General features: G+C 39.0%; 1 protein-coding gene across 5 annotated transcripts in view; it reads left to right on the top strand.

Moving 5' to 3' along the window:
- The window catches only part of DLC1 (DLC1 Rho GTPase activating protein), a 254,930-nt gene that overhangs the window by 128,845 nt on the left and 102,648 nt on the right, over positions 1 to 23,437 (top strand). Inside the window, exon 1 of one of the 5 annotated variants that reach the window (XM_074822638.1) lies at positions 22,135 to 22,320. The exons of the other annotated variants lie outside the window; for them this stretch is intronic. Coding sequence (XP_074678739.1) covers positions 22,206 to 22,320 — 115 coding nt within the window. The 5' untranslated portion in view covers positions 22,135 to 22,205. Of the gene's footprint in view, positions 1 to 22,134; positions 22,321 to 23,437 lie in introns of those variants that run through there. 5 annotated transcript variants of the gene reach the window in all.

The raw sequence follows: 23,437 nt of genomic DNA, 5'->3' as shown, positions 1-23,437 counted from the left end.
TTGTGTCAGCACAAGCGTGTCTTCAGCAGGTCTGTATTTCACATTCATAGCTGATATACCCACTTTGGCAAAACGTTAAAGTGTATATCAGGTTAATCACTTTTATCAGACATAATTTCATCATTATCAGGGCATTTGTGGCTGGAAAATAATTGAAAAGTTGAGACTCATGGGAATAATCTCTACTTTTCCTAAAATTTCTTTCACCCTTTTAAAGGAATATTATACAGACCAACCTTACAACTTAAGTCTGACTCTGTGTTTTGAACCATGGATCCAGACTACCATTTTAGCAGCCATTCAATTAGCTGTTGCAGGATCAGACAATAACAATGGGCCAAGCAGAAGACAGTGTTTCTGGCACACAAGTTAGAGTGGCATTCAATTCTAGCTTGGAAGTGGTACTAGCTTTTTCAGTCAGGGATTTAATACCTGCCATTCCTTCTAACAATAAAAGTTTTTGCACCTCATCTCTTTTTTTGTCTCCAGTACAATAGTGGTCCATGTTTGATATCTGTGTTGATAACCATTTGATGGTTATGTGCAATTGCTTCTGTTCCTGTAAAAGAATGAGAGAACATCCAAATAAAGGTGGCAGATTCAAAACACACACAGGGAGGCATTTCTTCAGACTATCTAGAACTGAACTATAGGGTTCCTTGCCCCAGTATATTACGGATGCTAAAGTTTTACACAGGTTTAGAAAAAGTCTAGACAAACTGGCAGAGAAATTTATTAGTATAACCCTTTCCTCAATAAAATTAATGACAGTGTTACCACTGATTTTCGTAAGACTTACCCAAATAATAATCCTCTGTGTACCAATTCAAAAATTGCCAAAGACGTCACAGAATCACAGAATCATCTAGGTTGGAAAAGACCTTGAAGATCATCCAGTCCAACCATTAACCTAACATTGACAGTTCCCAACTACACCATGTCCCTCAGTGCTATGTCGACCCGACTCTTAAACACCTCCAGGGATGGGGACTCCACCACCTCCCTGGGCAGCCCATTCCAACACTTAACAACCCGCTCTGTAAAGAAATGCTTCCTAATATCTAGTCTAAACCTTCCGTGGTGCAACTTGAGGCCATTCCCTCTTGTCCTGTCGCTTGTTACTTCATTAACGAGACTCATCCCCACCTCTCTGCAACCTCCTTTCAGGTAGTTGTAGAGGGTGATGAGGTCTCCCCTCAGCCTCCTCTTCTCCAGACTAAACAACCCCAGTTCCCTCAGCCTCTCCTCGTACGACATGTGCTCCAGACCCTTCACCAGCTTTGTTGCCCTTCTTTGGACATGCTTTTTTACCCAGCAAAGCGTGCACTCATCCAAGCCTCGAGTAGCCAGTTTCGCCAGGACAATGCTGTGGGAAATGGTGTCAAAGGCCTTACTAAAGTCAAGGTAAACTACATCCACAGCCTTTCCCTCATCTAATAAGCAGGTCGCCCTGTCATAGAAATCTGTTGGGACCTCCCCGGTCAGCCAGGACTGCTGGTAAATGATGGAAAGCGGCTTGGCAAGCACCCCAGCCAGCTCCTTCAGCACCCTCAGGTGTATCCCATCCGGTCCCATAGACTTGTGTATGTCTGTGTGATGCAGTAGGTCACTGACTATCTCCTATAGTACGACTATGTCAAATTAGTATTGTAATATTTCCAGTGAATAAGTCACTATCCAAATATTGAATTAGTTTTTAATGTGTCAGAAATGGTATTTTGTAGTAAAAATGTATTGAATATTCAGGCAGTACACTGGATATATTTTTATTACATGAGTGTTTCTTATGTTTTGTACGAGGCATGTATTCCCTCCTGGAAACAGTACCAACTATCCATCATCAAATTAAGAATACTATATAATTTATACAGCAACAGCAAAAGTCCTCTACATGTTAGGAAATTTTCTATCAGTAATTAGAGGGATCTTAAAATCTGCAGAAATCAGTCAATGATCGGAATACAGTAAGTCAAGGCAATTCCTCAGCTGAATAAAGATCCAAGAAAAAAAAAGTACAAGTATATCTCACAAGAGTATAAAAACACAAACATAACCAAAGACCATACTAGAACCTGTAAAGAGATATATATATACACATTACAGTTGTAATTAAAACTTGGCATAATTTTGTGTTTAATGAGAAACTGGACATTGAAAAGTGAACCAAGAAAGGTTCCAGTCTAAGAAGTTGCTACATATATTAACTTTTGCAGTACATTTCAAAGGCATTTCTGGAGAAACAATGTATGCCACATTAGACAAACTAAGAGGAATAAGAAACAGACATCTTTTCATAAAGCAAATCTAGATAAAAATCTTCCACAAAGTAAATTGCATTTAGTTATATTAAAAGACAGAGAGATAAGAAATGAGCCATACTTTTTTTTCCCCAGAATAATCATTATAGCTTAAGTAAATTAAGCTAACTCCAGTGATCCATAGAAAGAATTCCACATCTGGAAAATCTTTGCTACATCTGTGTTGGAGTTTCATGCTTTTTGGTGCTTTGTTCACCAGTTCCCATGACTCTAACTTAAACCCCTCTCTTATTTTCTTAAGTGCATTCCAGTTCAACTAAAGATGTAGTGATCATTTCATTTCCTGAGAGCTGTTATTTAAGCTTCCTTACCTGTTTTCCTTAAACAAAGCAAAATAAACCCTTAAATATAAAGTAACATTAAAAAAAAAAAAAAAAAAAAAAAAAAAGCCTTTGTAGTATTCTGCAGCATGGACAATCATTTTAATGCACTGTAGTGAGATGAAGAATTGTAACTGTCAAACATAACAGACAAGTACATGTGTGGTTATTGTAGACTTCCATCTGTGTTTAGCAAGTAGCAGCAAGCACAAAGCTACTAGATGAGACACACTCCAGCACCAAAAATCCCTGTCTGCCATGTACCATGCAGTAGCAGCACTGCTTAAAATCTGAATTTTATTGGCCAAACCAATACAGTGCAGGTAACCAGAAGAGAGTTGACTCCTATGTTCCCTTGTGGTTGTTTCCTATATATAGTGCTACACAGTTGCTTACAAGTGCCCTTTCCATTTAAAAATCCAGGAGACAGAATTAGAAATCCAATTATGACAAAAAGTACCACAACCAAAGTACTTCCCAAGACCGGGAATTTCCAGTCTTAAAAGAGCTCTGGGTTGAGCCACATAGGTTTGTTGCATTTGTACTGTCAGAGGAAGGTACAGGCTAAATAACAATCAAACTTGGAGTGCACGCATCCAGCATTCAGTCACCAAGGATAAAAGGGAAATTGTTTCAAGAACTCCGTCACACAGCATCATCTGAACAAGTAAACTGAACAGGACATGGGCTCAAGTACAGGCATAGAGTTATCCCACTTGTTGACTTACTATCATGCTTCCTGCTGTAGTTTTGGCCCATGCCATCTGGCACTTTTCTAGACAAGACCCACAAACCCCTTGGGAGATGGCATGGACCAGGCACTGAAACCAGCAGTGGTAGGAGATTCATCCTTACTCTTACGTCTTGATCAAAAAGATCAACTTCATTCATTCTGACATCCTTTTTCTACCACTTCTCAAGGCTTAGTCCTTGCTTAGATGATTCAAATATGAATTTGTGAGCAAATCACTTTCTCAGTGGAAAGAACTTTAGCCTCTTGTAATGCATGGAAAATATGCCCCAGTGAGATCCTAACATAAGGATTTGAACCACGGCTTTCACATAACTCCTCTCTGCTTTCGCGCCTTCTGACAAATTATCTTCAAGGTTTTATATTTGAACTTTTACCGAAAAGGAGATTCTGGAAATAAATTCTTTTTGTTACAGAAAAATGGGCCTGGTGATTCTGCACTTTTGCCTTTTAATTGTTTAGCTATCATGCAACAGTAATTAATTCAGGAGGGGAAAAAGAAAAAAAACAGTGAAGCAGAAAATTAGCTGTCCTGCTCTGTTATGCATACCTGGAAAGTGTGACGCAAATGACTTTCAGCTGCCTTTATGCTTCCTTAAATTGCAGGGCCAGATAATCCCTGGAATAACTGTAGAGAAGAGGTGTGACAGTGCCCTGACAGGCAATAGTGGCTGTCCCAGTTTATTGTCCCTGTGAGGAGCACTTTGTACCAGATGCTGCTGCTTCTCCAGCACTCCCCCTGCTCTGGGACAAGCCTATGGAACAGGCAGAGTTATGCTAAGTGCTTGCTGCTCCTGTGTCAATACCAAACATATTTTGGGTAGCATGTTGAGCTATTAGTAGGGGTAAATGGAAGTCAGGAAGTTCCTGCCTGACAAACCTGATCTCCTTCTATGAAAAGATGACCCGACTATCGGATGAGGGAAAAGCTGTGGATATTTTCTACCTGGATTTTTGAAAAGCATTCGACACAGTTCCCCATAGAATTCTCATAGAAAAACTGGCTGCTCATGGCCTGGATGAGCGAACGGTCTGCTGGGTCAAGCACTGGCTGGCTGGACGGTCCCAGAGAGTGGTGGTCAACGGAGCTAAATCCAGCTGGCGGCCGATCACAAGTGGTGTTCCTCAGGACTCGGTGTTGGGACCATTTCTGTTCAACATCTTTATTGATGATCTTGATAAGGACATAGAGTGTATCATCAGTAAGTTTGCAGATGACACCAAGTTAAGCGGGAGTGTCGATCTGCATGAGGATAGGGAGGCTCTACAGAGAGACTTGGATAGATTGGATCGGTGGGCCAACGTTAACGGGATGAGCTTCAACAAGGCCAAGTGTCAGGTCCTGCACTTGGGCCACAACAACCCCATGCATCGCTACAGGCTTGGGGAGGTGTGGCTGGAGAGCTGTCTGGAAGAAAAGGATCTGGGGGTTCTAATTGACAAGCAGCTGAACATGAGCCAGCAGTGTGCCCAGGTGGCCAAGAAAGCCAACGGCATCCTGGCTTGTATTAGAAATAGTGTGACCAGCAGAAGTAGGGAGCTAATAGTCCCCCTGTACTCTGCACTGGTGAAGCCACACCTGGAGTATTGTGTCCAGTTTTGGGCACCTCAATACGAGAGAGATATCGAGGTGCTGGAGCGAGTGCAGAGGAGGGCAACGGAGCTGGTGAAGGGCTTGGAGAACAAATCCTATGAGGACAGATTGAGGGAGCTGGGACTGTTCAGTTTGAGGAGGAGAAGGCTGAGGGGAGACCTCATCACTCTCTACAACTACCTGAAAGGACATTGTAGAGAGGTTGGTGCTGGTCTCTTCTCACAGGTAGTTAGCGATAGAACAAGGGGGAATGGCTTTAAACTGCAACAGGGGAGGTTTAGACTGGACATTAGGAAAAAATTTTTCACAGAAAGAGTGGTCAGACAGTGGAATAGGCTGCCCAGGGAGGTGGTGGAGTCACCATCCCTGGATGTGTTTAAGGGTCGTTTAGATGAGATGCTGGGGGATATGGTGTAGGGGAGAACTTTGTAGAGTAGGGCTGATGGTTGGACTCAATGATCCCAAGGGTCTTTTCCAACCTGAATGATTCTGTGATTCTGTGAAGTCAGTGTAGCCATAATTATAGCCTGAATACCAAATTATTATCTGCATGAGTGCTCACTCTATCAGAAACCTAACTACAAATTGATGAAACCAGAGAAAACCTTACACCTGTGTGACAGAGAATAAGGAAGCTCAGGGGCAGGGCTCCGCATGAATTTGGGAAAAAGCCCAACACTATTGGCAGTGAGCAAGCATTGTTTTACCAATGTCCTCACACAGCAGGAGTTAGGATTTGCTTTTATTCCTAATGGCCTTTTGAACAGCAGATCTCACTGATAAGTAGTGGCAGATTTCATTGATTCAGTCAAGAGACTGTCAAGTGAACTCAAAGGCTTAATACTTTCCTGAGCCTGCAGCAATTAGACACTTCTCCATTCATAAGACAATCCTTAAATAAACAAGAAAAGTGTGCTGTATTCTGAGCAACTCTGATTTATGCTGTAAACAGCACAAATTTTGGAGTACACTTTTATCATAGAATTAGGATGTCCTCTTTCTTCACAGCCTGTAGCAAGACATGTTCTGGTCATTGTGCTAAACAACCTGGTTTGTTAAATATTGGTGTTTACTACTGAATCTTTGTTAATTATTGAAACAAACAACAGTTGTAAATCATAGTAGGAATTTAGGTGCAGTGTAGTTTAATTCATGAAGTTAATGGCCTTCATGTTTCATCAATTAAAAGATTAAGTTCCTTGAGCAAGAAAAAGCTAATTCATATTCCCAGACACAACGAAATCCCTACATTAAAGTGGAGCATATGTGTCAACTGACCCTACATATCTGTAACCGAGGGATAAAATACATTTCAGAGGAGGAGTTATCACCAAACAAAAATTTACAAGCTGACAAAATTTAAATTAAGTGTTATTCTTAAAGAGCATCCAAATAGATTAAGATAAGAAAAACAAAGAGGCATAATTCTGCTCTCCAGTGATGTTAGAAAATAGATATACCATTATGATTAAACACTCATATCTGTAATATCTTCTTATAGCTAACTGATTTTGAAGGTGCAATACAATTTTTTTTCTTTCCTTTACTGCCTTCTCTGTGTCTCTTGAGAGAAACAGAGTGCCTCACTTGCAGACCGAAGTCAGTAAATCATTTCACATCTAACCCTGAGAGGATAAATACTCCTCCGTAGCTTAGACTGCAGTGCTTCATGCTGAGACCAGTATAAACTCATGAAGGAACATGCCAAACCTTGTAGGTCACCAATTCATTTTTAGAGACAGTTAAGTTTCCTATGCATCCTTCTAATTTATACTGGACATTTTGGAACTTTCTGGATTTAATACCCATATGAGTTTCATGAAGAATAGGGACTCCATTCACAATTTCAACAGTATTTATGACGGTTGAGCTGGATTCCACTCCACTGTGCCCTTTAACTCCATGCTTCCCTCCAAGCCCTTCTACCTTCATGGCCCTACCCCTGAGTATGTTTACTGGGTTTTCTCAAACACCTGTATAGCTTCAGGCCTCCAGGTCCAGAGCTGACCCCAACTAGCTTGCCGGACCTCTGGTCATGAACACATGTCTCCATTCTAAGGCACCTAATGTTTTTCAGTAAGCCGAACAGTTTTACATGGAGGGGCGGGGGGGTGTAACAGTGTTCTTTTTTGCTTAATTACACAGCAAATACAAAAATAACAAATCCAGCATTCTTTTTCCCACTTTGGTTTCCTCACATTTCTGGTATGTACTTCTGGCTTAAGTCTGGTCTTCTTGTATAGTTTAGGATCTTACTGTAGGTCATGTAATGTCACTTGAATGGGGGAGTCTTTCCAGCTCATTTTTCAGAGCAGTTTCCTATTCACTTGTACAAACAACAAAAAGTGATGACTCAGTCCATGACAAACTGTCAAACTTAGTTCAAACTATCTCTACCATGTACTACTAAAGTTTCCTTGACACCTATTCAACAATTAATTTCCTTCATTGTTCCTCTTTGCTAAGTTTCCATTCCTTCAAGACTTTTTGTCATGAATAGAAAGGAAACCTAGTTCTCCCCATGCTATTTGTCATGAACTATCTACGCCACAAGAGCTGACCAAAAAGCAAAGTTAGAGTCTGAACCAGAGCCTGGAATGAAACTTCCTTATTCAGTAGCACCTGCAAGGACTCTCAAACCATGTGCACATATGCTCTGTTAGCATATATAGCAGCCACTTTCTTGTAAAGTGTATGTCTTAGCTCAGTATGACTGTATCCTTTGTCTTCCTTTCTTGTATGCTTTTAAGGTATTTTTTCATTGTTCTTTTAAAGTGTTCATTCAACATGTTACCAGGTGAGCATGATTAATTATCTCATATTTCATAAGGAAAAGCTACCCAGTTGCAGAACAAGGCGGACCTTCTATGGGAATGGAATACTTTCACCATATTCTTACTGTGTCTATACTTCATCTCGGCATTACAGCAGTCACCTGTAGTATGCTCAGTCACCTGTATGAAATCTACCTACCTGAAATGCTGAGAGAGGGGTGTGAATCCTTAAAAGTTGTAGTAGTTGTTTAGCTGTAGATCTCAATGTGGATTTGTGTTCAAATGCATGCTGTCAATTTTTAAATGGGATTTATAGCCTGGCTTACAGTTCAGGCAATAATTCCTGGTTTTCATTATGCATGAATCTGTTATGCTTGCAAAATACATATGTTTCCTCATGTATTCTGTGGGCCAGCTTGTGATTCACCTTTGCACAGATCGATTGAAAGTTGTAATTGCCTGAAAGAAAGCTTTGTGTTGAAGGTGAGTCACAGTGTTGCTTCCCCAACTGTATTTCACTGCCTTCTAAGTTCAGGGATTCAAGCATCTGCTGTAAACTGGATCACTGAAATGATTCACATTGTCTATTTTTTAACCTATGCTGTTTTAGTGAGCTGACTTTCAGCAAGCTGTGCAAATAGTTGCCCTAGTACTGAATGAGAAAAGAGTTTAGTGCAATAAGGGGCACAGACAAAAAAACTATGAGGAAAGATATGAGATATTTCCTGTAGCAGCCTTCTGCTTTTAGTCTCTTAGGAAATAAATGCCTTAACTGGCTGCACAAGATGTAGACAGGCATAGAGAAATTGGCATAGAAAATGTACTTAAACACTAAGAAGATGCAATTCTAACTGACCTAGAATTCAGACTTAAAGCAGCCACACAGACATTCAGAAGCTACTACAAGAGTCTCTTGTATTTAACAGCAACTATGGAGTCCCTTGAGAGATTTGATACTGTTAGGCTGCGTTTGCAGACTAAATATCCCTGCTTCTACATTCCTTGTGTTTGCTGTGCTGGTGTGGTCTTGAGATACATATATGAGCTGCATAGCCATCCTCATCTGGACTTTCCTGGTACAAGACTTGTGACTTCCCTCAATTCTGCTGCCTTCTGGGACTCTCCCACCTGTACATTGTCCGTTCCATTACTCCCCTAATCTGTTCCTGATGAACTGAATTTTCTGTGGATCCTTTAGCATTTCAAAATTATATCACATTCACAATACAAACCATGTCTTTACAGAGACTGTTGATACATTACCATGCTCTAGTCCTTCCTCTTAATGTTAAGGGCTACTGTTCCTAATGGGGATCCCCACCATTAACATCTTTTCTTTCTTGCCAGGAGTATAAAGATCATGTAACCGTCATGTAGAGAGAGCTCTGCTGGGAACTGTAAAAGCAATATGTGTTTACAGTAACACTAGACACCGTTTCAGAGTCAGCATCTTTTGCCCAACAGGAATCCAGCACGTTGGTTCTTGGGCAAGGAGGAGCAGAATGGACCCAAGGTCACATGTGCTTGCTGCTAACGCACAGTTCAGTTTTTTGTTTCAAGTTTCAGCTTCACACTTATCTAGCCTTTTTTGAGCTTCCTTGCTGCGTAGATGCTAGGAGTTAGCAGCTGGTATGCCATTATTTTTCTGAGAGCTCTTTTCATGGGGTAATTGTCACTGATAAACTGAATATAGCAATTGCAAAAGTTTGCATGACCTTCTCTGTGTTCCACACATTCCTTCTTGTATTTACACACCATGCACAACAGTGTGAAAGTCACAAGGAAAAAAAGTCCATTTTTCCATAAAATGGTGCAGAAACATCTAACCTTCTCCGGAATATGAAGTTTTGCAACAAGCATAAAGTTAGACATGACAAGTAAGCAGGGCTTATGGAAGAAATTTAAGAAATTACAATATTTTAAAAACTGGAGATAACCTAGACTTCCTTGGTAAAATAGAATATATTTAATTTGAAATACATTTACATTTACTTCATATTGCCTCTTAGACAAAAAAAACCCATAACTACTAAGGATCAAAATATACAGGGGGTTTTGGTGAGATATGTTTAATATTTCATAAGTAGGTATGAGAACTATATATACACCATGTTTTTGGTTGGTGATCAGTAGTGCTTTACTGAAAACATTGTAACGAGGGCATGTGCATAGATGCCTAAGATGTGTATAAAGGTCTTAATTTGAACTTAGAGTGAAAACACTTTTTCTGCAGTCTTCTCACCTCCAAAGCATGGTAAGCTTTAAAAAGGGCATGATTCCCCTGGATGAAGACTAATAAAAGATCTTTAATCTTGCAAGTCTGAAATCCAGGATCTAACTAATATAACTTTGATCTAAATTAATTTTCAATATCTGACAAGGACATATCTGAGACCTTTTTTGAAAGTTTATTCAAAATGCTACATTATTCTTAAACCTAGCTGCCAGAATGTGTTGTTTAGTAATTTGGTTATCCAGATGCTGAAATCTTACAGTTCTTACGCAGAGGAGGAAGTTTTCAACATCAAAAAAAGTAGTAACTGAATGTAATCCTATTAATTGAAACTCAGAGCTGTCATGACTTTGTAGGGACAGAGCCTTCAAAGCTTGTTTAATATTGAAGACATATTAAAACCTGTTTTTTAATTACCCCTTTGGTTTTTCTTATGCATTTTCATATACAGTATAGATTAAGTTTTGACCTTTTGAAATACATTTGGTTTATTTCTGACTTTTATGAACAGTTAGCCAAGCTCAAATTTGTTATCAGTATCCTGACAGCTGCTCATTCCACTATCAAGTCCAAATTTCAAACAAGCAGTCTAGAATCAGTCTTTCAAGAAGAGTACACCAGAAGGGTGTACTTCCTTGTTGTACAAGAGTACAGCATTTTCTCCTATAATTTATGGAGGAAGTTTTACTGAATGTAAATAAGGATTTTATTTTGGCCCACATCCACAATCTTTCTTACTACTTGACTAAAGGGTAGTATGTTTGGATTGAAAAAAACTTAGCAACATCCTTGTAAAAATGCCAACCTTTCATATCATCTTTAAAGAATTTTAATGTTTCTCTTTAATTTGGTTCCTTATACGTAAAGTATTACAGTGTCATTGACAGGAAAAAAATCTCCTGGTTTTCCTTCAAATGTCACCTAAAGACACACTAATTCTATAGTAATGCCTTCAGAAAGCTGTCAATAGGAGCAAAGAAAGCTGAACTGATTTAGCCCATGAAAAAGCATCCATAGGGCGTCTGCTGTTTCAGTTAGCCTTTCAAGGCTGGTAAGGCTGAAGTTTTGATGTGACAAATTTTATGTCTGAATAGCAGGTCCTTTTTCGCAGGGAAGGGGTAGCAGGTTATCAAGGGGTTGCAAAACTTTCTGAGCTAAGTAAACCTACTTTCAGGGTCAGTTCTTTCTAAAGAGGGTATGAACTATGATATTGATATATGCTTCCTCTAGTATTATATTCTGCTCATTCATCATATTAAATCTTGCTATTTCAATTTTGATCTTGCTAACGGCTACGTTTAAATATATACTATATTGAGGACTTGCACCATAGCTGATATATGCATCCTTCTGTTTTACATTTGCACAGGTTTTTTTCCTTGATTTTGTACTCACATTTATTTTGTCTTTACATAAATTCCACAGATTAATTAGTCCTAGTTTGGAGGAAAAACATTACACAAACACACAAATACAACACTCTCTTCAATGTCAGGTCAGTGTTTTGAAATCTCGTACCACCTTAAACACTTCCACGCTTTTCTTGGTGTGCTCACACTTTAAATACTTGTAGGCTGTTATCATTTCTCTCCCCTTGCATTATTAGCTGTCATTTGGCTAAGCAGAACATGTTTTAATCTTTCCTCATAAATTAAACTCTCCAGCCCCTTAATCATTTCTGTTGCTGTTATCTGAATTCCTTCAAAACTTGTTGACATCTTCATGGTACTGGAGAGTCTAAAACTACATGCTGCATTCAAGAAGGGATTAATTTGTGCTAAACGGAGTATATGTGGTTGCTTTTTATAGAAATACCAAGAATGTAAAGAATAGTTTTTTCTACTATGTAGGTAAGCAAAATACTTAATATTATGACTAAAACATCAAGAATAGTAAAAAAAGAAATGCCACACATTTTACCACGCTTCTCAGTCGAACATTTGAGAGATATATCCTTTCACCATTACTGCAATACTTTTTAATAAACATACCTTTAAAATATTACTTTAATCTATCAATCTCAGATATAGGCTTTGTCTTCTTGTTTGTTTGCTTCCTCAACTTCTTTGAGGAGTGTTTTATTCCCTTCTTCCACTTACAATATTTTTCCTAGGAATTTCTACACATCTACTCATAAATATTAAGTAATTTCTCCATTATTTCACAAGCTCTTTGTTTCCCTCACCCCTTCTGTTATGAAGAACTTAAAGAAACACTTGTACTTACTTGTTTCTAGTGTACATAAAGATTTGTAAGTAGGTTTTCTGTGTATGTGTTGCTACTGCTATTTTAGATATTCATGTTTTTTCAAGGCCTAATTTTGATTATTCCAGAACCATTAATATCTTGCATTGAACCTGAGTACAAGACTCATATTTCCTATTTTAAGAACTGTATAAATTCAGTATTGTAATAATGTGTCTGAAAATTTTTTCACCAAAAATAAACAGAATTTTAGGTTCTCCTGCGTAACCCACCTCATCATCTAGATATCTTTTTAACAACAAATGACTATAGTATTTTCAGAATGAAGACCAGAGCAAATAATCTTAATTCAGACCCAGTTCATATGGGAATACCACCATATATCTCTTACTTTTCAAAATTATTTGACTTTACAATAAAACAATATTAGGTCAGATATAGACCTATAGTAAAACACAGGTCAGGGTGTCAGCCCTACAAACACAACATAAGGTTCATGATTTCACCTTGTTTTTGAGTCTGAGAAGCGCACAGTTTGTTAAACATTATAATGAAATGCCCTCCTGAAGCAGGGAACTTGCCAACCAGTAGCTAATCTCACAACCTAAAAGTTAGGCTAAGTACTGCTGTATCTTACCCTATCAGCCTCCTGGTCCCAAAACCAGCTACTTAAAGCTCACTGTTCTTCCCCACCCAGCCCTCAATAGCAGTGTAGTAACCTTGACTCTAAGTGAAGACTTTCCATGCACTGTAGTGATGCTACAGAGGGCAGATATGCCATGTCTAAAATCAGATGCCGGCAGGAACAGCAAAGTGCATGCAGATGCAATTTTGGCTAATTAGCTGTGAAGTAAATTAAATAAAGCTATGAAGGAATCCAGTTCCTAGAAAAGCAAACCAGTGTCTCATTAAAACCTCTAATAGTGTTGCTAACTTCATGGAGTAAATATGAAACATTAACATCTAATAATGTTAGCTGTAGTTTGAAGTTTCCTTTGTGTTTAAGGTATGCTGTGTACATTCATCATTCATAAAGGCTTTATTATGGATAACAATGTATCTTTCAGTTGATATGATGACTGCTTTAATCTTCAGGATAATTATGTTTGACACTCCTCATAAAGCTTTAATGCATCTATGAAACATTAAGCTTACAAGAGATGAAGAGAAACATTAAGATTCTTTATCTCTTAAAGATTAGGCACTAGAACTTGTAATCAGCAGTTATTGCAGGACTTCAGTTGAAATAACGAACGCCAGAAGAAAGACATCCTACAAAATAACACACAACACTTAATGGAGTATCAGTTTTTCTTTTTTATTAAAAAAAAAAAAAAGTAATATAATTGTAACAAATATCCTGAAAAAAAAATCTGTTCAATACAAAGATAATTGTTTAAAATTATGTTTATTCTATTCCAACATTTATTTCACTCCATCAGAGCAGGACATAAGGAAAGTTCGCACTTGCTATGTAATAGCTGAATTTTAATTGCCAGATGGAGGCATGAAATTAAAACTACACACTTGCTCTCTCCTCCCCTTGCATCTCTCCCTCTGTTACTGCCTTTGCTTCACAAGCTGTGTATACCAATTTCCCTCACAACCCCAAAACAACTTTCTCATTCAGTTTTACATTTGATGAGGGATCAACCATCTTCCACCCTTTTGTGAGATGAAGCAGTGGGGTCAGTAAAAGCCCAGGTGAGATGGGTTCTGTCATTCAGGCAACCTGTTGCGGGGCTGGCAGCAGCCCAGGGCGTATTTGCAAAGACTTCCTGGGCTGTATATATCCCAGGTGAGAAGATATCTCCTGAGCTGTTGGTTGCTAACATCCAACATTGCAGAACTGCTGTGAAATAGTTTCTCGGAGGCTTGCCAATGGCTACAACAAATGGACTTTCAGAAAGATGAAAAAAGGAATATGTCTACAAAAGCGCACATCCCCATACCGAAACATTATCAAGTATTTAAGGAAAACTTGTTAGAATTTTTCAACATTAGGAAAATAACATATTCTTTCATTCATTTTTCCCAAAACACTGGATTTAAAATGAACATATAAATAAAGCATCTCAAAGAAGTTATGGCACAGACAACTCCAGGACAAACAATTAAATAATGGCAGATACCAGAAACTGAAACCCGGAGTCTGAGAAGTTAGGCAGTGTTAAAAATAAATCCCCAATCTAACTACGTAAATGAACATTTGCATGAAAATGGAGCAAGGAGAAGTTACCATTCACAAACTGTCCAACAGTGCTTTAATTAGTGAAATCTTTAAATCTATTGAGGGTCTGTTCCAATAGCTATCCAAATGTTTAGATTCAGTTTGGTTCCTACTTCCTATGTCAGTGCTTCCTATGAAAATTCCAGTTTTTCTCCGTCTTCTCTGCCACTGAGGCCACAAACCAGCAATTCAGGGAGGGTTACATCCTGCTTGTCTTCCCCATGACAAACAAATCTTCTGTAGACACTGTGTTTCACAGTGCTGCAATGGCAGCAGCAGGCATGAGAAAGCGGAGGACAGCTCAACCTCTTTATATCACTTAAAACACACATTACACAGGGCTGTACTAATGAAGATGACTTACATGAGCCCCCTAAACCTCACTGAATCTTCTTAGGAATGAGCTCTGTCCATCCTACCCTGCAAATACTGGGACTTTTTCTTTGGTTTAAAATTTCTTGCTGCTCTTTGATCTCTCATTCAGAATGATCTCAGTCTGTACTCTGAATTATCGCCCCGTTCACCCTCTGACTTAGGTGAGGCCGGCTCGCATAACACTCCCCACACTCCAGTTCTGCTCACTGCTCTGTACACAGACACCAGCCAGCCACCACTAGATTATTTTAAACTGATTGAATCATGTTTTACAAGAAAATTGGTTTTATTCACAATCAGTCTTCATGTCAGTCATTGCAGACAACTTCAAAGACTTTGTTGCTTTAACATCTTCTTAGTATTGTGCCATTTTGTACAAGGGATGTCTAAAGAGGAAGACCTTTAATCCAGGGAACTCAGCATCTTAGTATGACCAGGTAAACACAAACAGGAGCGAGGGAAAGAGAGAGTGGGCGAGAGAAAAAATAGAAGACAAGGAAGGAAAATTGCTAATTATGAAAGAAAATTACAGAGACAGAATTTGAATAGGGAGTAACAATAGGGAGTTGTTTGGGAAGTGTTGGGCTGTTCGCTTTGGGGATTTTTGGGGGGATTTGCAATTTTCTATTATTGCAGTTTCACATACAGCCACATTTGCATTTCCACTGGAAAGAAAGATGTACCTTAGGCCATCTGTCTTATTCTATGAAATTTTATTCATCCTGCCCTAATCCGACTGATGGGACCACTCAAGCTGTAATGTATTACTCAGTTGACAAAAATATATCCCAGTATGGGCCATTTGCATGTCAGGTCACTGTGAAGGAAGAAGAAACAATGCTGTTTAATACTATTTTGCTGTGGTAAAACATAACAGATGGCTAATGTTGAAAACTAATCTCAGTTCACAGCTTACTGCCATCAACTATTCTGTATGAAAGAGATATAACGAGAAAGTTGTACAACTCAGGTTAGGTATTTGGAAGTGTTTGAACACCCCTATAGATTAATACTTCCATAAACCTCTCTGAGCAGGTGCCTCACATATGGCCAAACAGAATGAAGCTTTAACACTTCATTTCTCATTTGAATTTTAAACTATGGCACCAGTGTTTACCAATGTCACATTTTTTCTCATTAACATGCAGTATTTCAGAAAACAGTTGGCAGCAGGGGCAAACTGGGTTTTCTAATAATGTAAGGATAGTTTTTAACCAGTTACATCAGAAAACAGGTTAATAAGGAACAATGTACATTTGAAAGTGGAAGTATATCTTCTTTCAAGTTATTCAGTCACTTATTATTTTGTATTTATGGCTGTGATTATAAATGCTTTCTGCTTTTCTGTGTTGGTTTATTTATTATTTTTGGAGCACACAGTGATAGTGAGACAGCAGTTCAGAAACAACCAGATAAGCTTACACTTTGAAGTGCACAGAACTCCAGTTAAGCTATGGGGTTCTTCACAAAGTAGGGCCATAATCACACCATGAAGTTTGCTAAATATTGTTAGTGTGTATTTAGGCTCATGTTTCATTTGAAACTTATAAATGTATAATAGAAAGCTACTCTATTTAGTTTACATAAACCCATCACACAACAAAAGGCAATTAAGGTAGATATTTTGACAATATCTTCTCAGTGTTTCATCAGAAGTCTTCAATGTTTAGACACTGAAAAGTCCATGAAAGCAGCAACAGGTCAAGTCCTTCCACCAAGTCCTTCCACCAAGAGGCATGGGGAAAGCTGAGCACTGGAAAGTAGTGCATAGGACAAATTGCCCAGCTGTTTGAACCCTTTCAAAAGGACACCTATGTGCTAAATGAAACTTCTGAATATTTTTTACCTTATCTGATCGAAGAACAGAGATTTTTTTTTTTTTAAACTAAATCAAATTGAATACAGATGTGGCTTTGTCATATCAAGCATTTTGCTGAGATTTGTCAAGCTTCTGTTGCAACTCTTCTATTTCAACAAAGTACATTTTATTTGCCTGTCTTTCTGTAGGAATTTCTCTAAATCTTTACAGTCTCCTCAGATTGGTGGCTGCTTCTTGTCTAAAGATCTGATATGTATCAGATTTCTCACATACTGCAGATGTTGCAGTACCAGATTTTCTTTTGGAAAGCAACACATGTCAAAGTCAAAATTCAAAGGACTCCTTTTCCAGTCTGATCTCCTAGAGAGTTTTTGGAGACATCTGCTGAGAGATGAAACAGTGACACATGCTACGTGCCCAGCAGGCATTTTTAATTAGACCTAAAATTTTAATTCCAAATCATTCTTTTGTTTTGTGATACTTTTGGAGAGTTATGACATTACCTTTCTGTTTCTGTTACAAGGGAAAAGATGGTTGCATGCATCAGATCAGGCAAGCTGCATAGACCACCCAGTGGAGATGGTCTGAATTTGCTATACCATTTGTTGCAGACCCTATGGAGGTCACAGCAAAGCTCAAACTGGCAGCGTGTTTAAAAAATTATGTGTCTCTGACTGGCTATGCATATTTTGGATGCATACATCCTTCCAGACTCAAGGGGCCAGAATCACAAGATGAACCAGAGATAAACATGAGAATTTGCACATTCATAAACATTCAGAAGGGAAGTTGATGCATTTTGAGCAAGCCTGAAGAGAGTGAGGCTTGCATAACTGTTTACTTCCTAGGAGCTGGATGCTGCCAGAACTAAAAATGAGATCACCATTCCCACCCATCCTATTACCTGACGCATTCTGTCTGCTCTTTGCCTTAAAGAGGAAAAAGGATCTTTAATGTTATCTTTGCAGACCAAAGTATGGACAGAACCACTAAGGGACAGAAAACAGATATGTCTGGCAAGCTTAGATCCTTCAGCTTGAACTGCTGAAGAGCAGTAAGGTTATATGGAATTAGCCTCTGCCTTCTGGCCTCAGCTGGTTTAGAACAATGTGTTTAAGAATGATGAGCAGCACTTTACAAGTAGATCCAGTCTTGAGGGGAAGATTGAAGAGGCACAGCTTTGCTTACATTAACAAGACATTTCAAAAAAAATTTCTGAAAAATTAAGTGGGAGAAGTCAGTGACTGCAGTTGAGAGGTGGGCTAGGCCTGGGTAACAGGAAAGACCCTGTCCTGGGAGCAGCAGTGGCAAGGCTGATCTTGGCTGGTGGGAGTGCTAGGAGGGCAGGGCTCAGCCCAGCTCCAAGCTGCCTGAGCAGGCAGGTAGGGATGTAGCCCCTATAAATATTTGCCTCTGGAATTCTGCAAAGACTCTTCCCTGGGCATGCATGCTACTCTGCACGTGTGTCCAGCCACCTCTTTCCTGAGGGTGTACTATCACCTTTCTCCCCAAACACTGACTGCTGCATTCCCCTCTTGTCAGCAACAGATCACTCTCCTTCAGATTCCTGTCATATTATTTTTAGTCCAGCACTCATCTTTGTTGATCCAACCAGTTTACCTTTTGAGCATAAGAATTTCTTTGGGTTCTTTTCATCTCAGCCACTGAACAGAAAATACTGAATAAAGTAAAATAAATCTGGAAGATAGCTGGAGTATTGACTGCACCATGACTGTGATCACCACACAAAACCTGTGCCTGCTGGTGATCTTCCTTAAGTTTCCAGACATAGTGAAGCCAAGACATAGAGCTGCATCATAAATTGTACTTAGATGTTGGTTGGGGGTTAGGACTTTGCTTATTTTTTGCATGCATTTTGGTTTAGTACCTGTATACAGCTAATTGAATTGTAGATGTATGGAAAGGTGCATAGGCCATTTCCCAGCTAAAGGAAGATATTTGTTTTCAGGAGATTTTCCAGTACATTTTCGAATAGAGCAGCAAAACATTTTGCCATTTTCTTTGAAAACATTTTCTTTGCCAGTCAATAATCTCACCATTAAAATGTTTTTCCTTAAATGTCATTCCCAGTGCTCCAATTTAACTATTTGTTTTAACACCTTTCCCCATAAATTAATCTAGTGCATTCATGTTGACAAATATCAGAGATTCACCAGCTGAGGTCTGTACAAATGTACTTGGCATCAGTGGCATACTCTCTCAGTTCAGACTGTGAGCATGAGTTTACCAGAGAAATGGAGAAAGCTTTTCCATACAAACAATCCGGAGGTAACTGCAGGCGTGTGATTCAGGTAGATGTCTCCTCACAAACAGCTACATCTGCAAGGAGAGAGGGAATATGTCTGAGCTGAAAGGCAAAATATCTCTACATGAACAACTATTATTTGGGCAGTGGCATTTCTCCAAACACAGAGCCATGTTTGGGAACATGGGAGGAGCTTGCCTGAGATGCAGTGTAGAGCTCTCAACATGAGTATCAGATAATGGCACAGCAGCTGTGGCAGCTCAGTAGTTTTCCCCTGAATGCCACAGGTGTTTCCCAGCACAGAACTAAGAGCTGCTGCCACCGTGGCCCTGCTGCCACCAGCTGCCAGTATCCCAGCACACTGGGTTTTGTGAAAGCCTTTTCAGTATCTTCTGGGTATTGAGAAGTCCAGACCAAAACTGAGTGTATTGTTCCACAAGGGGTGTTACTTAAATAATACAAGAATAGAGACTGAAGCACAGCTCTGCTCTGATGCCCCCTTTTAACATGATTTAAAAATAATTTTATACTTTTATATTGCATGGAAAACTCCCATGACCATAGCAAATGTCGTGCCTCTCAAATTTCCTTCTTTGTATATATTTGCTTTTAACTGTCTTCCTCGTTAGATCCTTCAGTCTATGCTTTTATAAAATTAATGTCCTTTTATTTCCTGTCCATGTTTCTAGCATATCTATACCTAATTGTTTTCCTTTCCATGGGCCATTAAGAATTTTATGACATTTAATTAAATTCTTTACACAATCTTACTTAGATTAACCATTTTTATGTGTTGTAACATCAGACAAGCAGACTACCTTAGCCATCTTCCTCTGCTTTGTTACAGTTTATCTTTACTCCTCCTTTGCTCTTTATTGGGTCATTCTGACATCTTTCAGCCCATTTTGTTGAACTGGTTGCACCAAATCTTTTAAATATTTTGAGCTGTGACATATCTCCATGTTTAACAGAACCTACCATAACTCTCAAAGAATAAAACCCTGATCAGCAATGTATATATTGGTCTTTTTATTTTTAAATTTTAAAAAGTTGGTTTAGCTGCTAAAGTGAATAATGGTGGGTGTGTTTTTATTGACATTTTAGCCTGGACCAGGCATACGCTCTTGAAAAGGATCTCCCAACTCCGCTCTTTGGTTCATATCTCCAAGTAGTCTTGGAGCATGTGAACTGGATGGCTTTCAGATGAAACTAAGCCAGAAGATGCACCCTGGTAATGCGCCTGTGATCTCCAACTCCTGGTGAGGATTCATTCAGTTCATGAGACCCAGGTAGACCTAGTTCAAAGTAACCCCACCTCGACATGTGTCAGAACCTTGGTACCATTTATTTTGCTGTATAAATCCACTCTTTCTGGGCCATGTTGTTGGTAACATAGACATAGCCACTGGTAGTTAAAAATCTGCTGAGACTGCCTTATCCCTTATTGCCTTCTGTTCTCCTCTGACAGTGGTACTCAGCTGAAATATGGAGGTATACACATTCAGCTCCAGGTTTAGATACTGCTTACTGCATCCTCATTTGAAAATGAACTAGCAGTCTTCTGAGCTGGTCACTAATAGAAACAATGGCAGATGTCACCTGAACAGGGTGTATGTGTTTCAGAGTAGATAGATAGATTACGCTCTGGTCATCATGACAGCATTTGCCTGTGTAAGCATCATCACTTGCTCTACAAGGAAGTTTTGCCAGAATAATTTAAAAAAAAAAAAAAAAAAAAGAAAAATCCAACCACGCATTTCAAGAGTATGTAATCATACTGAATTTCTCTAGGCTGCTTCCTTCTCTATCCAGCCTCAAAAAGTAGGAGGGGTGTAATGAGGAAAGCAACCGCAAACTGTAGAGATCCTTTGTTGCTCTTGGTTTGTTCAAAGATGTACACAGGACATTAGTGTTTGCAGATGCTCTATAAAAATGAAGGCCTAGATGGGAAGAAATTATGATCTGCATTAAATAGATGGTGAGACAATTCTTACACTATTGGAAATCGCAGAAATTTCTTTTCATTGTTGGAATGAGATCATGATTTGTCTTAAAGGAAGTGAGGATTAGTGAAAATGAAGGGAACTGAGAAAGCACTGGAAAAAAGTTGCAACAAATAAGAAAGTGTGAAATAAATATCTAGTATAGAATTAGAAGAAAAACTGTTTTGTTCTTAGGAAGGAATTCAAAGGGAGTGGAAATTCACAGGCTGAAACTTGTGATTCTGTAATTTGATCTGTGTGCCAACCTTGGGAGAAGTTAATCAATCAATTTTAATGATAACATAATACTTCTCAGGAAAATAATGGTATCTGATTTTAACAGCTGTAGCTGGTACTCCACCTTGAATTAACATGAAGACAACTTTATTTAACAGTTCTTGCCTTCCCTGATAACAAAGGGGATCAGGTTTTTAGGCTGGGATCTCTCACCTCTTCACACATTACCATGCATAATATTAGGAAGGGAAGGAGAGTCTCAGCTACCCTTTTATTCCTCCTTCTCTCACTCAGGGAAGCCATAGGACACAGTAATCAGTTAAAAAGGTCAAAATAAGCAATGTCAAATGGCTTCATTTACTGTGACTATTAATCTCAGTTACATGCATAAACTTTTTATTTATGGGACCTTTATCTTTCCATACAGCAAAGATGTGGAGGCCTCATTCCCTTTCCTTTTTTCGTCTCTTCCCTTTCGCTCACATTTTTGTATTTCCATCCCTTCATTACTGCATTTGGCATGAAGTAGTACATACAGGGAACTCAGAATCAGGCCCTATTTTGTGCCACAGATAGGGTGATATGCAAGAAAAATATGGTAACAAAATAAAATACCTGAACTGCAGATACTTCAAATTACTTTATCTCTTTTCTATTTCTTACCTTTTTCATGTCAAAACATGAAAGATTACCTGAAATATCAGTTAAGCAGGGAAATATTATCCTAATAAATGAGCATGCAAGTATGTGCCTGGTAAGTTATTTGATTAAACAGGAAGCTAGAATCCTATAGATATCCACAAATAAAGCCCCAAATCTAAATGACTGTATCGTTAGCTCATTTGTAAACTGTTCCAGATGTAAGATTTTGGCAGCTTTCCAGTAGGCTGGCTGCAGTCTGAGCTTTCCTGCATCCGCAGTGAGAACTGCAATGCCTGACTCTTCAAGGAAAAGCTCCACAAGGCTGATGACAAATTATATAAAGTAACAACCTGCCTGCCTGGCGAAGAGAAATTCAGACAGATACCCAGGCAAAGAATGCCCTTTTTCCTGGGGTCAAGCTACAGCCGTTTGACTCTGGATGCGTGATCGATCTGCATTATGCATCACCCAGTGAAAGCCCCTCTGAGAAGATCATTTAGTGATCATATCAGGGACTCCACTGCTAGAGCCTTGGATGTTATCTGGAAAAACACGAGAGACAGACGACTGGCAGGTGAGAAGGACATTACATAAGCATATTTTAAGATTCATAAGGGACCATAATCAATAATGGTAAATAGTGGTATCATTTGCATAATGTAGCAATGTTGCTTCTAAATATTTCTCCAGCCTTTTGTTTCTGTGTCATGTTACTTCAGTGCTATGCCTATGGTGGGACTATATGTGCTCCTCTAACTAAATAAGATAAACATCCATTAAAAGGAGCAGTGAATTTTGGTCTGATATTATGGGGCAAACTCCTCAGACTGAAGCGTGCTGAGGCATTTTATTTTGTTGTTAGGTCAGACCCTGTGCTTTACTGCTGTGATGTGCTTCAGCGAGTTGCGTTACAGAATGTTTTGCAGCCAAGGAGTGTGTCAGTTGGAATATCTGGGTTGTGAACTGAGTGATTACTGGTATTTCCTCTGGCAAGGATTTCAGTGCTGTGAGCTCCAAGTGAGTGTCAGGTATGCCAGAGCTAGGCTTCTGGGATATAAATTACCAGCCAACTATATGGTTACAGTTCACATTTTTATATTGACTTGCAAATACTCAAAAAACTCAAGGCAAACCATAATAGAGGGCTGAAGGAGAAGATAATTTAACTCGCTTTATTTTTCTCTTATGTTATTGTCTGTCTGTTAGATTGAATGATTCTCATTCACCCTGCTGGGGTTGTTACTTTTATTATTGTGGTATTTAGAGGTTTCAGAAAAAGCAGCAGAAATGCACAATGGGTGTGACATGCCAGAGGGATCACTTTGGTTTGTTTGTATACTTAGAGTGGGGGCGGTTTATCCCGAGGGGAGGGAAGGAGGGGGGAGAAATGTGAATAATGATAAGATCAAGGATGAGATGGCCAAGAGGCAGACCGTATGGCTCACTAATGTAAACTGAACTTTTGCATCATTCTCCTGCACTTATGTTTTGGAGAAATAAGAGCAGCTAAGTGCATAACAGACATTTGTGATGGCGTGCTGATTCCAAAACTGATTACATCAGGTAATCAGTCAGTGAATGACCATGGCCTATAAAGAAACACAGGGACAAAAACGTGCTTTAAATTAGAGCAACTCATAAAAACCTTGTTCTGTCCACTGTGTCAGTGGCTGGATAAATTCTGTGCCTGT

Source organism: Strix aluco, chromosome 4, assembly GCF_031877795.1.
Source record: "Strix aluco isolate bStrAlu1 chromosome 4, bStrAlu1.hap1, whole genome shotgun sequence".
Classification (NCBI taxonomy): Eukaryota; Metazoa; Chordata; class Aves; order Strigiformes; family Strigidae; genus Strix; species Strix aluco.
The sequence above is the reverse complement of the archived record's forward strand: the minus strand, read 5'-3'. Positions and strand labels throughout refer to the sequence as shown.